Source organism: Hydra vulgaris, chromosome 08, assembly GCF_038396675.1.
Source record: "Hydra vulgaris chromosome 08, alternate assembly HydraT2T_AEP".
Taxonomy (NCBI): domain Eukaryota; kingdom Metazoa; phylum Cnidaria; class Hydrozoa; order Anthoathecata; family Hydridae; genus Hydra; species Hydra vulgaris.
In genome coordinates, this window is record NC_088927.1 from 3,121,017 (window position 1) to 3,136,025 (window position 15,009).

Here is a 15,009-nt window from a genome sequence, read left to right on the forward strand (position 1 = left end):
TTAGAACTTTTGTTTTTCCAATTACATATTGCGATTTTTTATTTACATGTTGGGTTTCTCAATTACATTTTAAAATTTGTTAATTACATTTTGTGGTTCTTAATTACATATTGTGACTTCTAAATTACATGTTGTATTTCTCAATTGCATCTTACTTTTTTTAATTACAATTTTCAAGTTCTCAATTACATCTTGAAATGGTATAGTAATGTAGCTTATTTAATGCAATATTGTTATGAACAGTGTTTCAATTTTTTTGCACATGCACATGCACATTGGGAGTTATCATCGGTAAAAAAGGTAATTTATATTTTGTTTTCTTAATTCTAAATTGTTGTGTTTTTTAGACTACCCAGCAAGCACACCACGTTGAAACAACGTTGAAACGACGTTGAAACAACGTTGAAACGACGTTGATCAACGTCGATCAGCGTTATTTCAACATAATTTCAACGTTGTTTCAACGTTGTGTGCTTCCTGGGTAGAAGTTAAAATATATTTGATGACTACATTGTACGGCATGTTATCAAAAATGTGAAAAAAAATTTGATTTACACAACGTTTACAAAATGTTTTTTAGTATATTAAAAAACATTTTAATGTGCACTTCGAACATTTTTCCACAGTATAATAATTAATGTGTTTTATAGATAAGCAATTTCTTTTTTATAAATAGATGATTTATGAATTTATCTATCTCATATTAGCTCATCACTAATATTCCACAATTGGATCAGCACCTATGATTATGGAAGATTGTGAGGATAGTGAAGATGATGATATTGAAGATTCGGATTCATTTTTCGCTTACACTACTACGTCTTCGAGCTTGACTGTATTAGAATCAGGTTCTGAAGATAATAACACTGAAGAAAGTGTTGGCAATCAGTTTACAGACGTTCATCTAGCAGCCACTGCAGAAGATTTTTTAATGCCACCGAAATGAGCTAGAACAACGGGTGGTCTTGCTTAGACAAAATCAAAACAAAGCTCAAAAAGTAGATCTTATAAGTAATATTTTGCCTGACAAAACAACTTCTGAAACAAATCCATCTAGAAATTCAAACCAATGGAAAGATGAACCGAATATTGTAAAACAAATTCAATTTACTGCCGATCCTGGTTTGAAGATAAACATGGAGAGCAAGAAACCATTAGATTTCTTTAGACTACTTGTTACAGAAGAGCTTATAAATAATATGGTAGTTGAAACTAATCGTTACGCAACGCAAGAAATAAATAAGCAGCATCCCCTTAGAAGAAACTCACATTTTAAAGATTGGAAACCAATAAATTCAGAAGATATGCGGCAGTTTCTTGGAGTTCTTTTTCATATGGGGTGTGTCAAAATGCCATCTTTAGAACACTATTGGTCTAAGAAAAGTCTCTATAGAGTTCCTTTATTTTCTAGAATAATGCCACAAAATAAATTCCAACTAATATTATTGTTTTGGCATTTTATTAACATTGAAGATTCAGGTAGTGAACGCTTGTGTAAAATTATTGGACTTCTCGATCACTTAAATAATACAATGAACAACATCTACTGTCCTAATAAAAAAATATCAATCGATAAGTCAATGATGTTTTGGAAGGAACGTCTTGTTTTTAGGCAGTATGTGAAATATTAAAGACATAAGTATGGTATCAAGTTCTTTGAGCTTTGCGAATCAGATGGCATTGTACTAAAAGTAAATATGATAGCACATGATAAATCAAAAAACATACATTTGTGGTACTTTAAGAACTGACTGAAAGTCAAATCCAAAAGAATGTACAAAATCAAAACTGAAATAGGGAGACGTTATAAGCAGAAGCAGAGAGGATGTAGTGGTTGCTAAATGGAAAGACAAAAGAGACGTGCTAATAATTAGCTTGCATTCGTTGCAAATGATTGAAGTGACAAATAGGGGAGGAAAGAAGAAAATGAAACCCAATATTAAAACCAATTTATGTCAGGAGGAGATAAGACGGAACAAATGGTATCATATTAGGATTGCCTAAGAAAGACAATTAGATGGTATAAAAAAGTAGCACTTCATCTTTTTAATACTTTTTTACTGTCTAAACAGCAAATATAGATAAAACAATTTCCTTGCTTAAGTTTAGAGAATTAATTGTTACGGATTTATTCCCAGCAAGCACACAATGTTGAAACAACGTTGAAATAACGTTGATCGACGTTGATTAACGTTATTTCAACGTTGTTTCAACGTTGTGTACTTGCTGGGGGTGAACGTTTAAATGAGATTGTGCCTCGAATCACCAATAATAGCTTCCGCTACTTGTCTTCAATACCACCAAATGAAAAAAAAAAATTCCCAACAAAACCATGTCGAGTCTGCTCGACCTCCGTTATGTATTGGCGAATGTTTCAGAATGTATCATTAAAAAGAATAGGTTTACACTTTAATTTTCATGAAATAAAATTAAAGCTTTATCAATATTTTACTTTTATTTGCTTTAAGCTATTTCTGTCTTTATCCGCATTTAAACTAGGTTCCTTGGATTTTTAAAATAAAAACTTGAATGTAATATTTTCTGAAATCAAATGTGAAGCTAAGAAAAATAAAGAAAAAGTGAATAGACAAAGCCAGTCATGCACAAATATTATTTGAAATAACTTAGTATATCTACGAGCCTACTCCGCCGGCTTACTACGAGTATTCTCGTAATTGGCAAATATCAAAGTCCCGCGAACTGTGAGTATACTCGTAGTTGGCAAATAAATGACGCCAACTTACTACGAGTATTCTCGTAGTTGGCAGCAAACGTGTTAAATAACGAAACTTTAGATGCATTGACGTTTTTAAAGCAAGCTATGAATAGTGCTCATTACTTGCATTTGTTCTTATTAATGATGATAAACAAAAAACTTTTACGCATACTTTGTTTTACTTTTGTGTACTTTAACTACTTAAAATAAAGTTCAAAATAGTTCGAACTATTTCCCGTAATAGTTCGAACCTATTCAGTTCCTTTTAAAAAAAGTTCTAGCTGGAAACCCTGGTTCTGACAATAAGGTTCAACTTTTTTATTATATATAACATTTTTTTATTATATTAACAATCACTTTAGATTTATGACACGATTTATTGTAATTTTTTATTCTTGTGATCTTGATGTGTAAAAGTTATCAAAGTTTCTTGATATGATAAAAGAAGATCATGTTAATAAGATCATTATGATTTTTTTTTTAAAGCCTTGTTTGTCGTTATTTTTAACACCGACAAATCTAAACAAGCAAATAAAGAAAAGAGAGTAAAAAAAGTTGGATTCTTCAGAGCCGACGACACCAGGGAGGGGGTGGGGAGGGCCAAGGGGTATATGCCTCCTCCCCCCGACATTTTTTTCTACAGGATATTTTTTTATTATTTAGAAAATTGCAAATATTGAGGTCTTATTTTAGAAATTGACAATTGCACCTCTCCACTTCGAAACCCATGATGTCGGCCATGTTTTATTTTGAATCGTTGTTAATTTAATTTTTTTTATGCAATATAGTTTTTCATGTTAATATTTATTTTGGTTTGCTATTTTTAATTTGTTAGTTTCTACTTCTCATTTTGAAGAAGAAAATCACTTTTTTTTAGATAAGTTGCTTAAGAGTAACCTCTGCTTGCTATTTATTATTTATCATGATTTAACAAAAGTATACTTTTGTTAAATTTTGATACAACGGTATATATTTGCGACTAATCACATTACTTGTCAGTCGAGAACCAAGAGAACGTACAGTATTGGACAAAACATATGCAACCAACATCGAACAATGCTAAAAAGTGTTCCTTATTTTACATGTCTTAAAAACGAAACGAACTATACTATCACAGCAAACAGTTGAGGAGTCTGGAGTCATAGCATGCCATGACATGAGCAATCAGCTGACAGGTGACAGCACACAGGCAGAATTTCGTTGACAAGTGCCATTTTGCAGCGGACAAAACAAGTGCAACTTTTTTGGTTTGTTTCATTTTCTTAAGTCTGGTCCGTGTCAATGTCACGGAAGTTTTTTAATAATTAAAGGAAGTTCTAGAAATTTCCAGAAGCATGCAGAAGCTTCCAGAAGTTTCCAGAAGAAGCATCTGAAAGCATCCAGTAGCATCCAGAAATATCCAGAAACATTCAGAAGCATCCAGACGCATCCAGAAGCTTCCAGAAGCATAGAAAAGAAGCATCTAGAACAGGTTCACACAGGTTCATTTTACTATATAAGAGACATGTAAATCGATATGTATTTCAGTCAGTATATGGAAGTCAATCAGTCAGTATTATCAAGACAGTTTATCGAAGTGAGTTTTATCAAAGTGTTTCATCAAAGAACATCAATACAAGAAGTGAAATACAACAAGTGTTTCATTACATCAATACAGTCCACATCCAACCAAGACGTTGTGTTCCACAGAGCATTATTGTATCATCACAAGGTAAATGTAACACGGTAAGCTTTGAGAGGCGTGATTATTAATTTTTATTATTTTTATGACTTCAAGTGCAAAAATGGCTCCCGACAATCTTGGATTGGAACTAAGAAAGAAAATTATTGGCGATTACGTAAGTGGAATGTCACAAAAAAGTATTTCTGATAAATATCGCGTGAAAAAATGGACCGTATCAAGACTATGTTCCAAATATCGTTCTACGGGGAAGTTGGCAGCAGATAACAAAGATGGAAGACTGCGTTCCACCACTTCTAGAGAGGGTTCTATGATCGTCAGATCCGTCAAGAAGGATCCCTTGATATCATTAGTCGAGATACAAAAGCAATTAGAGCTGCCTGTATTGGACCAAACAATCAGACGACGTGCTGTTGAAGCCGGATTGTTTTCTCGACGCCCTGCAAAGAAACCACTGATTTCACTAAAAAACCAGAAGAAAAGACTTCTGTTTGCTGCATCTCATATTGACTGGAATGTGCAAAAATGGCAAACTGTCCTGTTCATAGATGAATCGAAGTTCAACATCATTGGGAGCGATGGCATTAGCCGTGTACGTCGACCCGGCGGAAAACGCCTCGATTTACGTTACTGCCATAAGACCGTGAAGCATGGTGGAAGCAATGTAATGGTCTGGGGGTGTTTTTCTGCTAACGGTCTAGGTCTAATACATCGAAACGATGGAATAATGGACCGTTTCATGAATAAAAATATCCTGAAAAATGTTATGTTACCTCATGCTGAATGGAATATGCCAATAAAATGGGTTTTTCAGCAAGACAACGATCCGAAACACACTGCAAAAGTAGTCAAGCAGTGGTTTCAAGACAACCACCTATCGGTGATGGATTGGCCGCCTCAATCTCCGGATCTCAATCCTATCGAGAACCTGTGGGAGATCTTCAACCGCAAAATTAATCGTGAAGGTGTTCGTAATAAGGATCAACTGTTTGAACAAATCCAAAAGGTCTGGCTAGCGATTCCACAAAGTTTCATTGATCACCTGATCGAATCTATGCCTCAAAGATGCAAGGCTGTGATCGACAACAAAGGATTCGCCACGAAATATTGATATCGAAATACAGCTTGGTCAACATTTTGTCGAGTTGCACTTGTTTTGTCCAGAAGGAAATCCACTTTTTTTAATACTTTTGATTAATTTATTAATTTTCGTGTACAAATAATGAACTTTGTGATGAATAAAACATAGTTATTTCTCTAAATTGAAAAAATGCAGCACTTTTATATAAAGAAACTAAATTAGCATTATTTGGTTGCACTTGGTTTATCCGATACTGTATGAGTACATTTTTTTGTGTGTGTATTTGTTTATTATCAATAAATGTTCAACAATCAATGGGGTGTGTGTCCACTATATCTAGTCACAAGTATAATACAACTTTGAAAATATTCAAGAATTTATTCTGAAATTTTGGCAGAAAGCCTTTACAATTTAAATTTTAAATATTGATTTTCTTAGAAACGCAAAAAAAGAACTGCTGGGCTTGCTGCAAAATATAGTTTACACGGCAGAGTTTATTTTTAAATAAACCAGATTGCTACAAAGTATAAATTGCGTTAGCAAGTTTTATAGTTTTGTGCTCTATAACTGTCTATATGGATATATAACTGCACATACAGTTACGCAATAGATATGTACACAACAAATGCATATACAGTTGTATATGTACTGTAACTCACTTTAATCAAATAAGTTAATAAAAAAACATATTATAAAATATATTTTATGAACGTCAAAATTATATATATAATAATATATTCCGTGATATTGTTTATTTGTGAACTTTTATTCGTTAAAAATTTTAAACATTCGAAATCTTTTACTGGATGCGACGCAATAATATCGTCTTCGTGCTCACACTCGATGTTCGACATGTAAAATCCTTGTGTATGTATTGCTGGGATACCTAAAATAAAACGACAAATAAAAGATAATTAAAAAAACAAGCAAAAATCATTTATATATAAAAAAAATATTTTTGGCTTTGAAACTATTTAACATTTTATAATGATAAATTAAAACCGAATTTACTATAAAATATACAATGATAAATAAATTTTTTTCAAATTAGAAATTAATAGAAGCTCAAACATTTTATAAGTTACAAGAACAATTGTAGTTAATTACTCAAGTTAATTTCTCATGTTAGATTATTCTTTTAATCATCTTATGCTCTATTGTCTTCATGGTTTCGAAGTAATGGCTGTTTATTAGGGGGAAAATGTGTATTAGAGATAGAGTCATCTTTAGCTTTACGGACCCTCCACCGGCATTTCTATAAAATTACCCAAGATCAAGTAAAAGCATAATGAAACAACAATTTTTTCTCGACTTATGCTTATTTTTTTTTACTCGACTAAAATAATTAAAAAATCACAGATCACAACCAAATATAAAAATATAAAAAATCAAAGTAACAATGTTCAGCATTAAACTCGGATCTGAGTTTAAGCGTATCCAAATAAATACCATTGTAAATTTAAACCAATCTGCTGATTTTTGCACGGAACGGCAGACTACTTTAAATTCAAAGAGATGTTTTTTTAATAAGCTCTTTCCAGTATGTCTCCAGTATCAAACTGTTTCACAAATTCACAGTTGGCTCGGGCACTGGGGTCACTGCGGCTGACAAAAGTCGCAAGTTTCATTGTCAACGCGTGAAAATTGTTAAAAACTTGGGGATAAATACTAATGTGTGCAAGTAGACATCGTCAACACTCATCAGACAACGTCAACATACATTATTATCTGTTTAAATTAAAATCATAAAAAATTTTCAAAAAATTTTTTTTTTTTGTTTATTTGCGACTTTAAACAATATTTTTAATCTTTCCCTAAAAAACGGCATTTTTCCTGACCAACTAAAATTAGCAAAAATAATTCTGATATACAAAGGCGGTGATGACTCAATAAAATCTAACTACAGACCAATTTCCATACTTTCTTGTTTTTTCAAAATACTAGAGCGTATTATGCACAACAGACTGTACAATTATCTTGACAAAAACAACATTCATTATCATAAACAGTTTGGATTTCGCAACAACCATTCCACGGAACATGCAGTAATTGATCTTGCCAACCAAATTTTAAATAGTTTTGATAACGACAGTTACACACTCGGAATTTTTCTAGATCTATCATAGCATTTGATACTGTCAACCACAAGATTCTAATTTATAAACTACACAATTATGGAGTAGTTCACTCCAATTTAAAGTGGCTGCAATGTTATTTACAAAATCGTAAACAAGGAGTACCATATGACTTAACATGTTCCCCATTTGAATCAATACATTGCGGAGTTCGCCAAGGATCAATACTTGGACCCCTGCTGTTTTTAATTTATGTTAATGATATTTATTGGTCTTCAAAAATACTTAATTATATTATTTTTGCTGATGACACAAATGTTTTCTTTTCTGACTCAAATTTAAAAAATATTTTTTATATTGTAAACACAGAATTAATATATCTTAATGAGTGGTTTGAAGCAAATAAACTTTCATTAAATATTGAAAAAACGAAATATATTTTGTTTGCTAAGTCATCTAAATCCGAGAACCTTCCACTCAAATTACCTGAACTAACAATTAACAATATTAAAATAAAAAGAGTTTTTTCAATGAAAACACTAGGAATAATTTTCGATGAGAATTTAAATTGGAAAAGCCAAATAAAGCTAGTCGAGAACAAAGTTTCAAAGACCCTGGGGATTATGTACAAGACAAAACATCTTTTAAATAATTTATGTTTAAAAAATTTATACTTTTCATTTATACATAGTCATATTAACTATTGTAATATTGCCTGGGCAAACAATTATTTATCTTTCCTAAAAATTATTTATACAAAACAAAAGCAAGCAATTAGATTAGTTTTGGGCGCAAGTAGATACGAAAGTGCCGAGCCGTTACTCAAGGAATTAAATGCTCTAAATGTATTCAAACTAAATATATACCATAACTTGTTATTTATGTTTAAACTTCAAAATGAAATGATTCCAAAATATTTTTCTAAAAGTTTCACTCGAATTAATCATAAATATGAAATAAGACATTCAATGAGTAATTACTACATCCCACTAACATCACTCAAAAGATCTGACTTCTCGACTATATGCCGAGGACCACGCTTGTGGAATTCGGTTCTTGACGAAAATACGAAAAAAATAAAATCTATTGCTATATTTAAAGGAACTATAAAAAAACACTTACTAAATTTAAACATTACGTACATTCTCTCATTTTTTGAAAAAAAAATCGAAATAGTTTTGTATTTTTAATTTTTTATGTACTTTATTTAATTTTAATATTGTATTGAATATGTATATGCATATGAAGCGAATTAAGTTTTTTTTTGTTTATTGTCTTTAATATGTATACGAATATGTACAGATTTGTAATTTTTTATTTGTTATTTTATATTTTAACTTTATCTTAAATTTCTTCTCTTTTTAACTTTAAGTTTTTTTTTTTAACTTTAAGTTCTTTTTTAACCTTCTAAAATTTCTAACCAAATTTTTTTTTTTTTTTTAAACTTATTAATTTCACTCTTTTATGTAATATTGGAAGATGTAAAATTTAATTGTATTTTTATTGTATTTCACAAAGGGGCTTGATGATAAGTCATTTTGACTTCTACTTGCCCCACTCAGCTTGTAATTATATATATTTGTTTAAATTTATAGATAACATTGTAAAATGTGAAAATGACGAAATAAATATGAATTCTATTAGTTCAATAATTTCCCATGGCTTACTATTTTCCCAGCCGTATATCTTACATTTTTGAAGAATATTTACATTTTAGAGGCCGAATTTTACTGGAAAAATGGCTGCGCTGAATTTTTTATTTTTAAAAAACTCAAATCTTAATTTTTAACTTATAGTTCTACAATATGCAGTGGCAATTGATTTTCAGTATACGTTTTTATTCAAGATAAAATAAGTTTCAAAGATTTGAAGACATTTGTGTAATATTTGTTCAATCAAAATACATTAATATCTATTTATATTATATTATTCTGTAATATATATCTATGTATATATATATATATATATATATATATATATATATATATATATATATATATATATATATATATATATATATATATATATATATATATATATATATATATATATATATATGTATATATGTATATATGTATATATGTATATATGTATATATATATATATATATATATATATATATATATATTCATGTATATATATATATTATATATATATATATTCATATATATATATATTCTATTTTAATACTATGAAAAAAATGGTAAAAAGTAGTTTAAAAAAGCCAAATAATAAGAACATTTTAATAAACTAAAGAAATGCTCTACAACTGGCATGATGCCAGCAAGCACACAACGTTGAAACAACGTTGAAACAACGTTGATCAACGTTATTTCAATGTTGATCAACGTTAATTCAACGTTGTTTCAACGTGTTGTGTTCTTGCTGGGATAGCAATTTAGATTCTAATATGCTGTATTAGTATATTAGAATCAATAATAGTTGATTCTAATATACTAATATGGTATATTAGAATCAATTAGATTCTATATTTTCAACAGATCAAACTTAAAGTAGATTTAAGTTTGGTCTGTTGGAAAATGAAAAGATGCAACTTTTTAGTGTTTATTGCTTAAATATTCAAATGTACTTTTTGGCGTAGCTTATTTTTTGACTATTTTTTTATATAACTTTTTTTAAAGATAGTAAATTCTGTAAAAAGAATGGTTTTAAATATAATATTTAAGCGCTTTTTATGTTAAAAACTTACAAACCCGGACTTAAGTTCCACTCAAAAAAGTAAGATAAACGGCCGTGAATATAGTAGACCATGATATAATTTTTATTTCAATTTTACCTTTACCAAACGCCCATGAAAAAATTATATAGAAGAAAAGACTGTTAAACTGTATAAATGACTGAACTAAATGAAATAAACTATTGCCCGATCAGTCTTCTCTCTATTATTAGCAAGGTCTTTGAGTCTCTAATCAACAAATTCTAACATCTTGAGTCTAACAACTGACTCCCTTAGAACCACTTTGATTACAACCAATATATTTTTAATTTTCTTGTTCTAAGGCTGACTTGTTTACTGCTGCAATTGAAAGATTTTATTGTGAACTAGATGGAGGATGCGAGGCTAGAACTCTTGTCTTATCTAAAGCTTTCAATAAAGTTTGTCATGTTGTTCCACTTCATAAGCTTGCTTCCTATGGAGTATCTGGGAAAATTTTTGAGATTCTTAAATTATTTTTAAACCACTATATTAAAGTGTTTTTCAAAGGCTAACAGTTTTCTTCAATTCCAGTAACTTATGGGGATCCTCTAGGTTTTATCCTTGGTCCTGTATTGTCAATTATCTACATTAATGATCTTCCTTTCAATCTTACATTTATTTGCTGATGACCCGACTTCATACTCCTGTCATGACAAAAAGGTCTTTTCTTTTCAATCTCTTAGAATCGGCAGCCAATCTTAAATCTGATCTCACCTCAATAACAGCTTAGGGCTTGCACCGGCTTGTAAATTTTAACTCTAACCAAACTCAATTATTTACTGCTAACTATTGCAATATTGTCGGCATTCCTACACTGATAAACAACAACCCTTTCACTAAGTCTTCTACTTTGCGTCTTTTTGGATTATTATTCTTTCCTGATCTCTATTAAAAGCCAATCAATTGCAATTCAATCAATTGCAAAGTTAGCATCTACTAAGGTTGCTTGTCTTTATTGTGCTCAACATTGTTTTACTCCTATTACAATTCTTTACTTCAACGATACTTCGTTACTGTATGGAATGCTGTTGTCATATTTAGGCTGGTTCTTCTAATGATGCTCTTTTTTCTTCTTGACAAGGTCCAAAAACGCATTGTAAACGTAGTTGGCCAGATCTGCCAATCTTCAGCCATTTTTCTCTTGTAGTAAAGTTGCAATTCTTTCTTTTTTTACAAATACTACCATGGTCGCTGCTCAAAGGAGCTATCAGCTTTAGTTCCATTAACCAAAACTCATTCTCTCTCGACTTTTCATTTAGCAAAGTTGCATCTTTTACTGTATCTGTCCTTGCTTGCTTTAAAACCTTTTATTTGTTTTTTTCCCGCACATCAATCGTTTGAAACTTTTTTCCATCTTCATGTTTTCCTGACTCATACAATAATGACTGCGTTAAAAAAAATCTAACTAATACATTAGTTCGATTTTTTTCTTTAAATCATAACTTTAATTTCGCTGATTATACAATATTACAATTTTCATATGTAAAAAATAACGTCTGTTCACAAAAAATCCGGACTGATTTCAAACGTACACAAATTGTTCTAAATTTCGAATTTTCGATTCGAAATTTTTAAATTTAATCGGTCAACAACAACAGTTTCATTTTGTGGCAAAATTGAGTATAAATAATTAATTCAAATAAACATGGAGCATCTAAAAGAGAACGATGTTAGAAATGTGATTGGAAATTTTTATAAACAAAACATAAACAGTGGAAAGAAATTTACAGTGGATCATTTTAAGAGAATGGGAATCGCTAAATCTACAATTTATGACATAATTAAAAGGTCTGAAAATAATTTGCCAATGAATAGTAAAATCGGTTGCGGCAGAAAACCTTTTAAAATTACACCAGAAAAAAGAGAGTCCATGATTGCAAGAGCAGAAGAGAGAATCGGGATTTCGCAAAGAAAATTGGCACTAAAATATAAGATAAGCGTTTCATACGTAAATAGATTATTAAGTATGCATGGACTAAAGTATACCAAAAGAAAAAATGCACCAAAAACAACAGAAAAGCAAGAAATTAAACAAAAGAAAAACTTATTGAAACTTTCAAAAACTTTTTTCAAGCTACAAATGAGTTTGAAATCATCATGGACGATGAATCTTATTTCTGTGTAAATGGTGCAAATTGTTCACAAAACTCTGGCTACTATACAAAGGATAGTTCTCAAACTGATCCTAACATTAAATTCAACTTCAAAAAAAAGTTTGACGAGAAAGTTCTCGTTTGGATTGCAATCAGTCGTTTTGGTCATTCATCGCCTTATTTTGCTGTAAAAAACTGTGCACTGGATGCAAAAACTTATTCTAAAGAATGTATTACAAAAAGACTTCTTCCATTTATAAATTCCAAGCATCAAAACATGAAAATTTTATTTTGGCCTGACGGAGCGAGATGTCATTATGCAAAACACACATTAGAAACTTACAACACTTTAGGTATTAACTTTGTCGACGCTAAAGATAACCCCCCAAATGTACCGCAGTTAAGGCCAATTGAAAATTTTTGGGCACATTTAAAAGCAAAAGTTTATGGAAATGAATAAACTGCGAAAAATCTTGACCACCTTAAGAATAGAATTCGATTAAAGTTGAAAGAGTTTGATCCAGACTACTTTTTCAACCTAATGGATTCAGTCAAAACTAAAGTTCGAAAAGCCGCTGATTTAGGACCACTTTCGGTTATAAAATAGTTAACAATGTCCAGTCACTCATTTTAGTTAAAATTTTTGTCAAAAATCGAATAATTTTGTATTCAATTAAGAACAATTTTTCATTCCGGATTTTTTGTGAACAGACGTTATATAACATCGTAAACATAAAAACCTTGATAAAAATGTTTTTAATTTTTTTATAATATATATATATATATATATATATATATATATATATATATATATATATATATATATATATATATATATATATATATATATATATATATATATATATATATATATATATATACTATTTTAATCAGTCAGGGACTCAAAGAAGGTAAGGATGATGGGGTTTGTCATCACAACCTTTTCATAGATCCCCTTTAGTCACTCATAAAAAAATGCAATTTTTAAAGTAAAATAAAAAGTTCAATATAAACAAAGCTCTTTTTTTTTTTGAGTGTAAAAAATTGAAAACAAAAAATATTAAAACAAATAAGTAAAAAAAGAAGAAAAAAATTAAAAAACTTGAAAACAAATACTGTAAATTATAATATATATGTCAGGAATTAAGAAGATGCATTTTAATTTGCCGTTTTGACGATGAAATGCTATTAAGGTCTTTAATATTTTTATTTTGGAAATGATTCCATATTGATGGACTACGGTTTGTAATTAGAAAACTTAACTGCTGTGATTTAATTTTTCCTAGGTAATAGTTTTACATAGTATTTGAACGCAGATTATATTTTTCAGATAATGATATCAAGAAAATATCAGAAAAATTGCTTGGTAGTAGCTTGTTCTTATACTTATACATAAAAATTAATATTTGTAATGTGTTAAGTTTCTTAATATCTAGAACCATTCATATTATAAGATAGGTGACCTAATTTATAGTATGAATTGCACAATCTAACATCTAGTGCATAATCTGTCCGCCTTTTCTATGCTATCGTTCTAACTCGATTCCTTCTGACTTTCACTCTAATTCCTTTGTTCTTCTTAAAACCACTTACTCTTGGTCAGCGAAGCAGGTTATGATGCTCTTTAATGCTCTGAACTCGTCTTTGCGGGACTTGGTAATGAGCCCTCTGTATGGCAACAAGCCGGAGAAGGATAAACCACAATAGCAACATTCTTTACGATACTTAATTCTAAATAAATCTTAATACATATTCTAACGATCAGAGCAACAAGTCTCTTAGCTTACTCTATGCTCTTTTTCTGACTTGAATGCTTCAAACTTTCACAATTTCTTCGTTCTTTCTAATACTCGCGTATTTTTGGTCCGTCAAAGTGGGTTATGATGCGCTTTAGTGGGCTGAACTTGTCTTAGCGGAACTTGGTTTGTGGCCTCTTTATGGGAATTACCCGGAAGAAGATAAACCACAATACCGATTTAAAATACTCTACAATAATATATTATTACAAGCGCATCTTATAAGAGTGTATTAGTATATATCATTCGCCTAAGATAATAATATCATTGACCAGCAATTATTAACTTTTCCGTTGCTGCGATCACTTGATAACATTTGCCAAGTTGTGGAGACCCCAACAACAAATTTATGCACTACAAGCTTGAAAAACCAGTTTCACAAAGATATGTTGTCGGAAAAGAAAGATGCAGACACAAAGCGATCTCAGACAGAACAGGATATGGCTATATGACTTTCGTAATTGAAATTAAAGTCATTTTTTGCTGCATTGCTGGTAACGAGTTTAGTAAACTCCTCTTTTGCACTCTTGAGATCATCTTTAACTCTGACGGTGAATGGAGTTTTAGCAAGTGCAAACGGGTAAGGGCAATAACATCCGTTTTTGCCATGTATAATAACATCCGTGAAACAACATCCGAAGTTTCATCGATGTATAATAACATCCGAGAAATAACATCCCAAATTTCATTGATGTATAATAACATCCGAGAAATAACACCACAAATTTCATTGATGTATAATAACATCCGTGCAATTACATCTGTAGATTTTTCGGATGTAACTACATCCGAACTATTTTTTTTTTAATAATGCGTTATTTTAACCAGATGTAGTTACACATCTGATT

At 30.3% G+C, this 15,009-nt stretch overlaps 2 protein-coding genes across 2 annotated transcripts in view; one reads left to right on the forward strand and one right to left on the reverse strand.

Moving 5' to 3' along the window:
* The first annotated feature begins 748 nt into the window (after positions 1-748).
* On the forward strand, positions 749-1,631 carry LOC136082927 (uncharacterized). The gene is made up of 2 exons (XM_065802341.1): positions 749-888; positions 974-1,631. Exons 1-2 carry the CDS (start codon positions 749-751, stop codon positions 1,629-1,631), a joined length of 798 nt encoding a protein of 265 aa, XP_065658413.1.
* A 4,484-nt stretch (positions 1,632-6,115) lies between these two features.
* The window catches only part of LOC100202706 (beta-1,3-galactosyltransferase 5), a 29,852-nt gene continuing 20,958 nt past the window's right edge, over positions 6,116-15,009 (reverse strand). Inside the window, exon 2 of the mRNA XM_065802286.1 lies at positions 6,116-6,364. Within this exon, the coding sequence (XP_065658358.1) occupies positions 6,168-6,364 (197 nt within the window). The 3' untranslated portion in view covers positions 6,116-6,167. The remainder of the gene's footprint in view (positions 6,365-15,009) is intronic.

Coding starts and splice junctions, on each gene's coding strand:
- LOC136082927 (XM_065802341.1), top strand. CDS start 749: ATGGAAGATTGTGAGGATAGTGAAGATGATGATATTGAAGATTCGGAT. Junction 889..973: donor GAAGAAAGTGTTGGCAATCA/GTTTACAGACGT, acceptor GGTCTTGCTTAG/ACAAAATCAAAACAAAGCTC.